General features: G+C 40.0%; 1 protein-coding gene across 8 annotated transcripts in view; it reads right to left on the minus strand.

Moving 5' to 3' along the window:
• Positions 1-2,882: 2,882 nt before the first annotated feature.
• The window catches only part of LOC115095174 (nuclear receptor coactivator 5-like), a 96,600-nt gene continuing 85,465 nt past the window's right edge, over positions 2,883-14,017 (minus strand). For all 8 annotated transcript variants that reach the window (XM_029608499.1, XM_029608495.1, XM_029608498.1 and 5 more), the window contains 3 exons: positions 9,984-10,121; positions 3,826-3,891; positions 2,883-3,234 (listed from right to left, as the gene is read on the minus strand). In XM_029608499.1, the coding sequence (XP_029464359.1) occupies positions 3,182-3,234; positions 3,826-3,891; positions 9,984-10,121 (257 nt within the window). In that variant the 3' untranslated portion in view covers positions 2,883-3,181. The remainder of the gene's footprint in view (positions 3,235-3,825; positions 3,892-9,983; positions 10,122-14,017) is intronic.

Below are 14,017 nucleotides of genomic sequence, written 5' to 3' on the forward strand. Positions count from 1 at the left end.
AAATTTTTCTAAGGTTCTTGGTGAACCGCCTTTGATTACGCTTAAAAAATATTTGGCTGAGATATTAAAGATCCCTGTGGATGTGACTCCTATAAAGAAGAGTGTGTTTCTCTCAGAGGCAAAGGGTTCCTCAGTTTAATGTGGATTGGAACTTTTCCAATTTGACTGAATATTTAGAAAATTATACTGTAGAAGATACTGGAAGATCTATTATTAATTTCTTTTTTTTCTGAGCAAGATCTAAGTTGCGTTATGCAATATTTTAAGAATTTGAATATCCTCTTTTTGGGAGGTGTGGTGCGAGTTTTACCCAGATTTAGCTAGAATGATGCAGATGTGCCGGAAGGCATTCCTGAATATGAGACCTGAAGGCACCTCTTTGGGTGCAAGCTTTCAATTGCGCTTCCCATGTAAATGTGTAATTAAACATCTGAATACTACTTATATTTTATTTTTAGTTCTGAATAATTGAGGGAGTTCTTAAATGTTAGGGTGACAGGTCCTGCTAATAATTGACAGCTTTGCTGGTCATACTGTGATTAATGTTCTGTGGTGAAATTCACGCTGTAATTTCTATCCAGTTTTTTTCCTTTTTTCTCATTTTGCCTCCCCCCACATCAATTACCTCTGATGGAAAGCTGATATTGTGTTTCCTTTATTTTATGTATTCTTAAATACATGTTTGACTTGTACTCAAAAGTTTCTTAAAGTATTACTTTGTGGTGCTTAAATTAAAACAAAGATAAATTATAAAAAATATGTCATAGGCTAAGTTAGCTGAAGAATTTAGACTGAGAATAGAATCCTTTTTCCAACTGGAAAAGCAAGAAAAGGATATCTGGGTTGAATAAATCTTTTTCTTCTTCAGTTACTGGAGATGATTATGTAGTGCTGCTAAAAATGGCAGACTGATCTCCTGTCAAATTTGATGAATATGCACCTCTGTACTTATTTTATATATCATCAGAATTGCTGGGAAATGCAAATCTTCAAAAAAAACCAAAAAACGTTTGTTAGGAGAGCATATATGGCTCCTGCTCAGACTCTTAAAACAGGCAATGTGGAAACTGACCATATCTTAAATGTAATTTCTGTGCAGAGCACCCTGGGTCACCTTTTCTGGTCCTGCTCAATTCAAGAATTTTGGGACCAGATTAAAATAAAATAAAGTATTTTGCATGTATTTTAGGCCAACTGTTAGTGGTCTCTCCAGAAAGGGTTTTGTTTCATGATTATATTTTAAGTAATGGGAGGATTTTGATCTTTTGGGAAGAAGGCCATTCTTTTTGACTGGGATGTGGCATATTTTAAAACTAATCGGAGAAAGTTCTTTTTCACTCAACACAATTAAACTCTGGAATTTATTGCCAGAGGATGTGGTTAGTGCAGTTAGTATAGCTGTGTTTAAAAAAGGATTGGATAAGTTCTTGGAGGAGAAGTCCATTACCTGCTATTAAGTTGACTTAGAAAATAACCACTGCTATTACTAGCAACAGTAAAATGGAATAGACAGTTTTTGGGTACTTGCCAGGTTCTTATGGCCTGGATTGGCCACTGTTGGAAACAGGATGCTGGGCTTGATGGACCCTTGGTCTGACCCAGCATGGCATGTTCTTATGATACTATCTACCGCTTATTGGTCCTGGAGAAATCTATTTCACTCCCTCATGGAAATGGCAAATATGGAATCTGTAGTGTCTTTTAAATGCAAAATCCATTTTATAGGGACCTGGTAACCATATTTGCAATCGCTCTCTCCCATGAAGCTATCATTAAGTTATCTGTTTATTCAGTTTGTTTGGATTTCCAAACTGTGCATCTATTTTTTTTACTTTTATATGAAATCACTATATTATGTTGGCATATGCCTGGCCCATATCACTTGCCAGTTTATTTCATAGGAAGCGGGGGGAGGGTAGGGGGAAGATTTCTATTATTTTAAAATTGTCATGTTATATATCAGTGGAAAATATAAAAAATGAACATGCCTGATCTGTCTTCAGTCTGTTTTGCAGAAGAGCCAATGCATACTGGATGATGCTTATGGTATATCAAAAGTTTAAAGATTAAACAAAACATCCTGGGGTAGGTAAAAAAAAAAGAGCAATAATGCAAACAGGAAGTATCAAAACCAAAATATAGGTAGGTTAATAGTTTGAAGCATATACTGAGCACTGCTGCTGAAATAGTATGCTTGAAAAATCATTCTACGTGATAATTCATTTTGCTTCTACCGAACCCCTGTAATAATGCTTACATTAGCCTTTGACCATGAAAAGTTAGCGTCATGACTTCACTGAAAAACAAAGTAAAAGGCTTTAAATGAGAAACTCCAGGTTCTGATTTAAGATAATTAGTTTAAGTGACAGAGAAAACTGTTGCAGCTTGTGAGCATCGTTTAGAAAATCTTTTGCTCACTGCAATCAGATTTCCAGAGCTGAACACAGCATCGTGTTCTCCTGCTATTTAAAAACACTGGGAATTCACAATACGTGATGACCTACATCCAGCTGTTACATAGCTAAGAAACTGCAAAAAACATGCCCAGGATCACAGTTAATATGGTGACATTCCTAATAAGATTCTGAATTATTAAAAGTGGAACTGTGGAGACATCTCACCTTCAGTGTGGAAAAGGTGAGAAGAGCAAACTTGCTCGGAATGACTTGACGCAACAAAAATAATTGTACTCTCTGAAGTGGGAGAAAAATAAAGGTATTAATCACAATAGTAATTCATAGCTTATGATCATCCGGCTAAGAGACTACATTAAGTTTCCAATTAGCCCTTCTATTAACTTGGGATAAGAAGAGACAAAAGGAGGGTGAAAAATCCTTCTCAGCATATCGACACAGAAGCACAAAGCAATCAGAGTCAACAGATGTGTAAAACAAGTAGTTTATTCTGTCACTGTGTACAGTCCCTTGAGTGCTAACTTAAGAGACCTGACAATCTACACAACTCACCTTTAAGAAAGTTTTTTTTTCTTTAATAAGATGGAAACGTCTCCCCAGATTTAAAATGCTCCCATAGGAATGTACATTATAACATAAACATTCATACAATGTAGTTTCCCCGTTGCAGTATACACTAGTAAACAAAATTTTTCACACTTGGCTGGGCTGGTTGAGGACTAACAACGTTTCACATAATTCAATACAAATCAGTCTGCAGTTTCTTCTTAGCTGAGCAAAGCTTTTGGTTTAGCTGGTCGCTGGTGCGGCACAGTAACAGCTACCAAGGAAAAGAAAAATAAAGGATAATAAGATGAATGCATTTTCTATATTGAGAAAACAAGAGTACAGTGAAGTCGCCACTAGTGAGATCTCATTTGGAATACTGAAGTCAGTTCTTGAGACCACCCCTTCCGAAGGATATAAACTGGATGAAATCTGTCCAGAGGATGGTCAATGGCCTTCATTCTAAAAGATATGGGGGGACTAGCTTCTACCTGAAAGGTGGCTCTGGAACGAGGGTGAAGGGAATAATCTTAGAAAATATTTATTTACACAAAGGGTGGCGACTGCATGGAACAGCCTTTCAGTAGAGGTGGTGCAGACAAGGCCAGTATCTGAATTCAAGAAAGCAAAGGATACAGGGGGGATTTATTTGGGAGTGGTAAGGATTGTAGAGATGAACAGTTCTTGTGGGTGGGCAAGCTAGTTAGCCTATATGGTCTTTTTGTTGCCATTTCTATAACACACATATATAACTACTAAGTAACCTGAAGGGAAAAAACCCTACATAAGAAAAATGCAAATTTTCTTCTTTCCTTTACTCCTCTCCCTCCACCCTTCTCACTTGCCCCAACCATACCATACTAACCTGGAGACCTCTCCAAAAGCAGACTGCGTGCTCCTGAAGGAGGGAGCCAACCAGAATCTAGTACTTCTGGAAATGAAAGAAAAAAAAAGAAATAGCTATCAGTTAATGAGTTGTGAAAACTCAACTACATCAATTTGCACCAGATTAAGGAAGTTTATCCTTGCTGGAAAACCTCAACTAAGCTGAAATGCTGCAATAAATGTGATTTTCTACAACTATAATATTGTACATGGGATTTACACCACCCACAATAAGTGCTCTGAAGACAGGAAATAATTTCATCAGTTTACAAGAGCACAGAAACAATTACATCAACGTCCCCTGCTTTGTGACCACCTGCATCTTTTTCCTATGGATAAAGGTACTAGTCTTAAGATAGTGTGAGACCTATCAATAAGGACTTGGGGGAAGAGAGGGCTACTGACTTCAGACTGCAGCCTTGAGCCTCTACATTATGGATCATAATCATTTTTATAGCACTACAAGACATATGCAATGCTATACAGATACCCATAAGACAGTCCCTTCTCTAGAGCGTTTACAATCTGGTTAAGACAAACATACAGGAAAAAGACGACTTTGGCCAATGCATGTTTTTAATAAATGCATGTTTTTAATAAATGAAATGCCAATCTAATTTGTTTTATTGTATTATTCTGTATCTCTCTATAGCTTCTGTATATCTCTATAGCTTCCCCATAGGCCTCGCTGTCAGACCCGCCTCAGAAGATTACCACTCCCAACCCACTAACATCTTCACCTGCTTCGGCAATGGGAATGCTGTAGGGGGGTCCCCGCAATCCCTCCAGGAGTGGGTTCACTTCTTAGAACATAAGAACATGCCATACTGGGTCAGACCAAAGGTCCATCAAGCCCAGCATCCTGTTTCCAACAGTGGCCAATCCAGGCCATAAGAACCTGGCAAGTACCCAAAAACTAAGTCTATTCCATATTACCATTGCTAGTAATAGCAGTTGTTTTTTTCTAAGTCAACTTAATTAATAGCAGGTAGTGGACTTCTCCTCCAAGAACTTATCCAATCCTTTTTTAAACACAGCTACACTAACTGCACTAACCACATCTTTTTTTAAACACAGCTATACTAACTGCACTAACCACATACTCTGGTAACAAATTCCAGAGTTTAATTGTGCGTTGAGTAAAAAAAGAACTTTCTCCGATTAGTTTTAAATGTGCCCCATGCTAACTTCATGGAGTGCCCCCTAGTCTATTATCCGAAAGAGTAAATAACCGATTCACATCTACCCGTTCTAGACCTCTCATGATTTTAAAACTCTATCATATCCCCCCTCAGCCGTCTCTTCTCCAAGCTGAAAAGTCCTAACCTCTTTAGTCTTTCCTCATAGGGGAGCTGTTCCATTCCCCTTATTTTGGTAGCCCGTCTCTGTACCTTCTCTATCGCAATTATATCTTTTTTGAGATGTGGCGACCAGAATTGTACACAATATTCAAGGTGCGGTCTCACCATGGAGCGAGACAGAGGCATTATGACATTTTCCGTTTTATTCACAATTCCCTTTCTAATAATTCCCAACATTTTTTGCTTTTTTGACTGCCGCAGCACATTGAACTGACGACTTCAATGTGTTACCCACTATGACGCCTAGATCTCTTTCTTGGGTTGTAGCACCTAATATGGAACCCAACATTGTGTAATTATAGCATGGGTTATTGTTCCCTATGTGCATCACCTTGCACTTATCCACATTAAATTTCATCTGCCATTTGGATGCCCAATTTTCCAGTCTCACAAGGTCTTCTTGCAATTTATCACAATCTGCTTGTGATTTAACTACTCTGAACAATTTTGTATCATCTGCAAATTTGATTGCCTCACTCGTCGTATTTCTTTCCAGATCATTTATAAATATATTAAAAAGTAAGGGTCCCAATACAGATCCCCGAGGCACTTCACTGCCCACTCCCTTCCACTGAGAAAATTGTCCATTTAATCCTACTCTGTTTCCTGTCTTTTAGCCAGTTTGCAATCCACAAAAGGACATCGCCACCTATCCCATGACTTTTTACTTTTCCTAGAAGGCTCTCATAAGGAACTTTCTCAAATGCCTTCTGAAAATCCAAGTATACTACATCTACTGGTTCACCTTTATCCACATGCTTATTAACTCCTTCAAAAACGTGAAGCAGATTTGTGAGGCAAGACTTGCCCTGGGTAAAGCCATGCTGACTTTGTTCCATTAAACCATGTCTTTCTATATGTTCTGTGATTTTGATATTAGGAACACTTTCCACTATTTTTCCTGGCATTGAAGTCAGGCTAACCGGTCTAGTTTCCCGGATCGCCCCTAGAGCCCTTTTTAAATATTGGGGTTACATTAGCTATCCTCCAGTCTTCAGGTACAATGGATGATTTTAATGATAAGTTACAAATGTTTACTAATAGGTCTGAAATTTCATTTTTTAGTTCCTTCAGAACTCTGGGGTGTATACCATCCAGTCCAGGTGATTTACTACTCTTCAGTTTGTCAATCAGGCCTACCACATCTTCTAGGTTCACCGTGATTTGATTCAGTCCATCTGAATCATTACCCATTAAAACCTTCTCTGGTACAGGTACCTCCCCAACATCTTCTTCAGTAAACACTGAAGAAATAATGTAATCTTTCCGTGATGGCCTTATCAGCTAAGTGCCCCTTTAACCCCTCGATCATCTAACAGTCCAATTGACTCCCTCACAGGCTGCTTCGGATATATATTTTTTAAAGTTTTTACTGAGTTTTTGCCTCTACGGCAAACTTCTTTTCAAATTCTCTCTTAGCCTGTCTTATCAATATCTTACATTTAACTTGCCAATGCATTATCCTATTTTCTTCTATTGGATCCTCCTCCCAATTTTTGAATGAAGATTTTTTGGCTAAAATAGCCTCTTTCACCTCCCCTTTTAACCATGCTGTTAATCGTTTTGCCTTCTTTCCACCTTTCTTAATGTGTGCAATACATCTGGACTGTGCTTCTAGGATGGTTTTTTTTTTTTTTTTTTTTTTTAAAACAATGTCCACGCTTCTTGCACATTTTTTACCTTTGTAGCTGCTCCTTTCATTTTTCTTCTATTTTTCTCATTATATCAAAGTTTTCCTTTTGAAAGTTTAGCACAAGAGCCGTGGATTTGCTTACTGTCCCCCTTCCAGTCATTAATTCAAATTTGATCATATTATGATAACTACTGCCAAGCGGCCCTGCCACTGTTACCTCTCTCACCAAATCCTGTGCTCCACTGAGAATTAGATCTAAAATTGCTCCCTCTCGTCTGAATCCTTCTGGTCGGCTTAAATCTTGAGCTCCTCCGGCATCTGGGGAATCAATGGACACAGTTCCTCCCTCCGGAGCAGAAGGACCACTCAGGGGTCATCACCTTCTGTGACCGGAACCACATCCCGATCTTGGGCACCCGGATCCTGCATTGGATCCCCCAACGCATCCACAGGGTCCTGATCTGGATCCTGCACCAGATCCCTCAGGGCACTAACAGGGTCCTTGTCCGGCCCCACCAGACCCCCTTGCAGCTGATCATGATCATCCGTACCCTTTGCCAAATCTTCTTCCTCCGGGGCTCGGATGAATTCCAACATGCACAGGATCCCTCCTGACTCCACCGGCTCTCTAGTCTTCTTCGATAAGGGTCTCTTTCCCCCTAACTCCTTTCTGGCTAAATAAGCCTTATGAAGGAGAACAACAAAACCCGTGGAAAATGCCTCCGGGTCCAAGAAGGAAGAGTACTGATCCGCTTCCTCTCGAGCCTCTCCCAGTCCCCTGCCACCAGCAGGGTCCTTTCCCACTAGAAAAAAGCATAGTAGGGGAGTCCCAGGGCTCAGAAACAGCAGCCTGCACTTCAGCATGTGCTGCCAAAATGGCCACTGGCTCCTCTGACCCTGGAGTCCCCAGAGCCTGCCCAGCTGCCTTCACATTTTTGCTGCATGGGTTCCAGTATGCTGGCTCAGTCGGGCTTAAAAAATAGCAGCTGCCGATGCAGAGCACTCCCCGATGCTGAAATACTCAGCACCCAGCTCCGACAAGCAAAGAATTTAGCCTGCTCCCTCCCAGCAGAGAAACACTGCACTTACCCGCTGGCTCAGTCCTACCTCTCCTCTTCTTTTGCTCTTGACTTTTTTTTTTTTTTTTCAAAAAAGACATACCTGATCTGGCCAGGAAAGAAAAAGGGAAGGGAACATAAGAACTTCCCTACTTCTGGAGGCCACAAGCTGAGGAGACAGAGGGAGTGAAGGGCCTAGAGAGGGTGGTGGAACCAGGACCCCTGGCTAATCGACTTCCCCCTGTCAAGGGCGGCCAAGTCAAACCAAGGGTTACCAGCCCCCCGCTCACCCTACTCCACCTGAGGGATGGCCCACGAAGGAATCTAACACCTCAGGGAACCAAATCTTCTAACTATTCTTTTTTGGTAACTCCAGACTTTACACCTCTACCATCTGCTGGAAACAGAGAAATACTGAGGGATTGCAGGTAGCACTCTTATGTAGCAGTGCCTCAAAGATTTGTTCTCTGCCTCCATCTGCTGGTAGGGATGCATAAACCCATACACCCAACTGATACAGGGTACGAACAGAACATGTCTTCTTGAGAGCAGATTTGACCAACACCAATTGGTGAGGCAACTGCTGCTTCTCAAATACAGGAGCCTTTTGGACATGGTATGTCCATCTTATTAACTAACTTTAGAGAGAGACTCTCCCACACATCTGTGCCTGCTCAAGAATTTCATGGATGGCCAGAGCCAAGATATCCTTGGTGGGAGGTGTTTCCACAAAATGGAGGACTATCAAGCATCAATGCAATGGACTCTTCCTCCTTTTGCTACAAAGAGAATGGCCTACACCATTCTCTTGACAAAAATTGTCAAAGGAGAGGTCCTCAAGGAGAGATTCTCTCTTCTGTGGAGAAAAGGGGTCCAAGGAGAGAACTATTGATGTCATCAGATCTATAATCATACCTAGGAGTATTTTGAGCCTAAGCCTAAGCCCAACTGGTATGCTGGGGGTGTGGACTGGGACCTTAATCAGCTAACAGACAAAGCCTCAGAGAGAGCATGTGTCTGCTGGACCCTAAGACTGTCACAATATCCAGGATTGCAGAGAGGATAAGCTCTCCTCCATATGAGAACCCTTTAGGGGATTCAAGACTCCTACAAGAATATTCCCACTCCCAACATTCTGCATCAACAGACCAATGCTTCTTGGCCTACACACAATGCACATTAAAGCTCTGCATTGCCTGAACCAGAGATGGAACTCTTCACTCTCTGGATGGGAACAGCCAAATGATCAGTCTCCCTGGTCTTGTCTGGTTTTCAGTGTCAAGGGGGAATCACTGCCCTTTCTTCTAGAGTATAGGCCCTTGAGTCTCATTTCATAAGAAATATGATGTAGCCTCTGCATCACTTTTGTAAAGCCTTCGAAAGACATGTATTTTGTTTATATCTTTGAGAGATACTGCCTCCAAAATTGAATAGAATTCTCCAGATGAGGTTTCAAAAGTGACCTGTGCAGAAGCATTATCACTTTTATCCCTACTCGTAATATCTTTCCCTATGCACTCCAACATTCTTCCAACTCTTTTCACTCTTGATATCTTGAGACCATAAGACAATCACTTGGAGCTCTCCAACTGCTGCACTTCAGTACCTCACCCGTCTTCTACTGCTACTCGGGGGCTTCTGCTCCTCAAATACATGACTTAATGCTTTTCAGCATTATATCTTACTTGCCAAACTCTTGACCAATCCCAAGTTCTTAGATCCCGGTTTTTATTTTTTTTGACTCCATCTGGAGTGTCCACCATATTACAGACCTATGCATTATCTGCAAAAAGAAAAATCTTTCCTATCAACTTCTGCACTATCACTTACAGAAAGCTTTCACAGAACTGGACCCTTAAGCTCTTCTCTGATGATCCTCTTTCCTTAAAGCAAACTCCATTTACCATTATGCTAGGTTGTCTATCACTCAGTTTCTAACCCATTTCACTCAACAATTTAACATTATTGTCCTCTGGTAAAAAGTTAATGGCTCTAGATTCTAGAACTTGCTAGATTATTATAGTCCACTACTCTTTTAGTAATGACGACATTAAATTATAGCTTATCTACCAACTGGTTTGCTCACCTGGAGTTGGAAGGAGGCCAGGTTTGTCACCAAGCAAAGGCCGTTTTGCAGGTTGACCCGGTGAAAATCCCAGAAGACCAGGTCTTTTAGAAGGAGCTGCCAGAAGTGGAGGTGGTTTACCCTTTGGGCCAGACATCCCTTAAGTTAAAGGAAAATTGGGTAAGTACATCTTCATAACAGCATGGTTATAAAAATTAGCAATCTAAATAAAACCATACATAATATAGAATGCATATATATTGAAAAGTGCACTAAAGTTTATATATGCATTAACTCAGATAACTTCAGTAAAAACAAACTCAAGTTGGCCTAATTGCCAAAGGTTTTAGAATCAGGTATTTTTTGAAAAAAAAATAGAGAATTATGGTAAAAATGTAATGAGGGAAAGCAAATGCCATGAAAGTTTTGAGCAGTGGGAAGGATCAGAATATTTTCTCACAAGGGCAATACTACACTTATAAAAAATTGTAATAGTTTCTCCATTTTTCTATTCTAGTCTAGCAGTCCTAAACAATAATGCTAACATATACAGATGTTTAGCAAGTTTGCTTACCAATGGTATTTTCTGTAGATAACCGGGTGAATTAGCCTTTACGTGTGGCACTGAATGGACCTCTCTCTCTCTCTCTCTTAGAAGAGATTTTGTTCTACTGAATGTGTGGGAATTCCTGCTTGGACATTGCCTCATGAGCCCCCTCCTCATTTGAGAGCTAACTCTAGCTAGTGTAGTTGACACTCAAGAGAGGAGAGTGGATATTTACTCTGGCTAATTCAGACTGCTGTGTACAAAAAACAGTTTACAGTAAGCAAACTTACTTTTTCTATCGATAAGCAGAGCTGAATTAGTCATTACATGTGAGGAATCCTAAACTGAGAGCTGCAGTGGAGTATTTAATATACAAAACAGAAAATGTTTGTTCCATGGCACGACAGCATCTCAAGTATTGTGTGCAATTCTGGTCACTGCATCCCAAAAAGATAGAGAATTAGAAAAGATAGAGAAAGGTGACCAAAATGATAAAGGGGATGCAACTATTCCCCTAACCGGAAAGGTTAAAAAGGTTAGGGCACTTCAGCTTGGAGAAGAGACAGCTGAAGAGTGATAAAATAGAGGTCTATAAATAGGGTACACTGGAAAGGGTAAATGCAAATCAGTTTACTCTTTCAAAAAAATACAAAGACTAGGGATCACGCAATGAAGTTTCTAGGTAATACATTTAAGAAATAGGAAAAAATATATATATTTTTTTACTCAATGTATAAACTTGAACTCGTTGCCAAAGAATGTGGTAAAAGATTACTGTATTTGGGTTTAAAAAAAGACTTGGACAAGTTCCTCGAAGAGAAGTTCATAAATCATTATGATGGTCTTGGGGAAATCCACTGCTCATCCCAGGGACCATTGCTGGAAACAGGATACTGTGCCTGATGGACCTTTGGTCTGACCCAGTATGGCAAACCTTATATTCTTATGTTTTAAACAACCTAGACCTCACTGAATTTACTATCACTCTGAGAGACTGCCCAGACTTACGGGTCACAAAGATGTGCACCAACAACCATGTTGCATCTTTGTAGATTTAAGTGGTATGGCTCGCAAATGAGCCACTGATGCCGCATGGCTCTAATTTGACTCAATGTCATTTGCTAATATATAACAAAATAATGCAGTCTGATAGCCAATTGGACAACGGTCATTTCTATGCCATCTGTTATGATCATGAGATATGAACAACAGAAACCTGACGATGTGGCAGAGTTCTTCTCTTGTTGTAAGCCATTGCTCATTTACAATCTAAGGTGTTTAGAGCTTTCTTGACTTCATTTGCAATGGAAATTAAGATAGTCTAGTCCTGAAGAGATGGCACTGTATATTACTTATGTTTAGTGTTTGTTTTAATATTGGCTTTATGTTTTGTTTTATATTTAAATGTATATAACTTTGAAAGATTTTATAGTAAAGCGATTTATAAATTTTATTAAAATAAAAATGTGTGTTTAGCCTCAGAAAGAATGTAGGTAGCATGATGGCTTGAATAATATGGAAAGCTGACAATTTCAGGTAGAACTTGGGGTGGGTGAGGAGCACTACTTCATTGTGGAAGAACTGCATATAAGGTCAACAACCTAAGCTTGAAGTTTGCCCACTCTTCTGGCTGAGGTTATTGCTACAAGGAATATTACTTTCCATGTTAGAAACTTGAGAAGCAGATTCCAAAAGGTTCAATGGCAGCTTCATCAGTTGTGTCAAAGCCACATTCAGATCCCATGAAAGGGAGGTTTTGTATGCTAAAGCCTTTCATGAATTTGGAAACTAATGGATGAATGGAGATAGGCTTACCCTCAGATTGAACATGGCAAGTGGCTATAGCACTAAAATGTATTCTTACTGAATCAGAAAGTACAAATAATTTACTAACTGTTTGGATTTGCATGCAAAAGGATCCAAGCTGTTGCATTGACTTCATGGGGAGAACCTTTTCCATTTAAAGCATAAGCTATTCTACTCGATAGTTTCCTGGCAGATGCCTCTTGAGTTAGTAAAGATGGATCTGACCCAAGAGATATAAAAGGATGACTAGAGAGCTAAATTAGATATACAAATCAGTCTCGTCTGGGCCATGCTGGAGCTATGAAGATCAGATGGGCCCAGTCTGAGCACATTTTGCACCATTCTGGCTATGGGTGGAAAAGCATACATAAGATCTGCATTCCAGTCTAGCAGAAAACCATCCTGAGCTGATCTGAGTTTGCTCTGATGCAAATAGATCAATTGCTGGAAATCTCCAAAGATTAAAGTCTGTTGGCTGTTGATTGCTTGATATCACTTGTCGTTGAAAAACTGCTGAGGCAATCTGCCAGCATTTTGGAGATCCCTGGAAGGTAGGCTGCTTACAAGACAGCTTGATGTTTGCATGCCTGTTCCCATACCTTTAATTCTTTCTTGCTCACATAGATCATGGTGACTTGATTATCCATTTGAATGAGAATGTTCTTTCCCTAGAGGAGGTGAGAGTTGATAGAGGGCATCTGATCACACAAGAAAACTGATCTGAAATTGTTTCTCTTGGAATGACCATATTCATCAAGCTCAAAATAGGCCATTGTGAGCCCCCAAACCCCTTGTGGAGACATCCATTGCCAACGTTACTTGGTGAGGAGGTAGACATAATAGTGCTCCTTCCTGAAGAAGCAAAGAGAGTCTTAGCCATCAAAATATCTTGTCATTGCTGTTGAGATTTCCACCTTGGTGTTAAGGGCTATGTTAACTGGTCCTATTGGACATGAAGGCCTCACTGTATGTGAAAGCAGGTAAATGAACTATGTGAAATGTTGCCACCAGGTGGCCAAGAACAAATCAGCAGGTCCCTGACTGGGGAGTGATTTGTATTCAGAAGTCTGTAGATTAGAGACCAGGGAACGTGTGCCTGATCTAACAGAAGGAATATAAACAAAGAAGCCGAGGTCCTCAGAACTATGTTATTGAAGAGGCTGCTTCAGGGGCTGTTCATGACCCTGTTCTAAAGAAAAGAAAAGTTTTCTTTAGAACAGCATCAAGCACACGTTGTATGGTGACAACCTTTCCTCAGTTTTAAACCATAACATTGTGTAATCTGGAGCAATTTCAATCAATTTTGAATATACCTGTGTTACACAACTTTTGAAGTGTCTTCATAAACCAATTGGATAACTTCCTCGTTCAATGATTTCACATTAATGGATGAGATAGGTATGAGATAACTGTACTGTTTCCTGGCAATTGACAATCTGTCATGAACAGCCCCTGAAGCAGCCCACGGTTGGGCGAAACTCAGGCCTTGAGTTGGGCATTCACTGGAATATTGCCTCTTCAATAAAATATTTGAGGACTTAGGCTTCTTTGTTTTATATTCCTCACGGCTTTGCTAGATCTAACAGAAGAAAAGCTCTCTCCTGTAGAGAATCTATCCACACACAATTGGATTTCCTGGGAAGGCATTAGAGACTTTCTTGAAATTCACCAGGAAGCCTAGTGATTGCAGGAACTATATTGA

Source organism: Rhinatrema bivittatum, chromosome 7 (assembly GCF_901001135.1).
Source record: "Rhinatrema bivittatum chromosome 7, aRhiBiv1.1, whole genome shotgun sequence".
Taxonomy (NCBI): Eukaryota; Metazoa; Chordata; class Amphibia; order Gymnophiona; family Rhinatrematidae; genus Rhinatrema; species Rhinatrema bivittatum.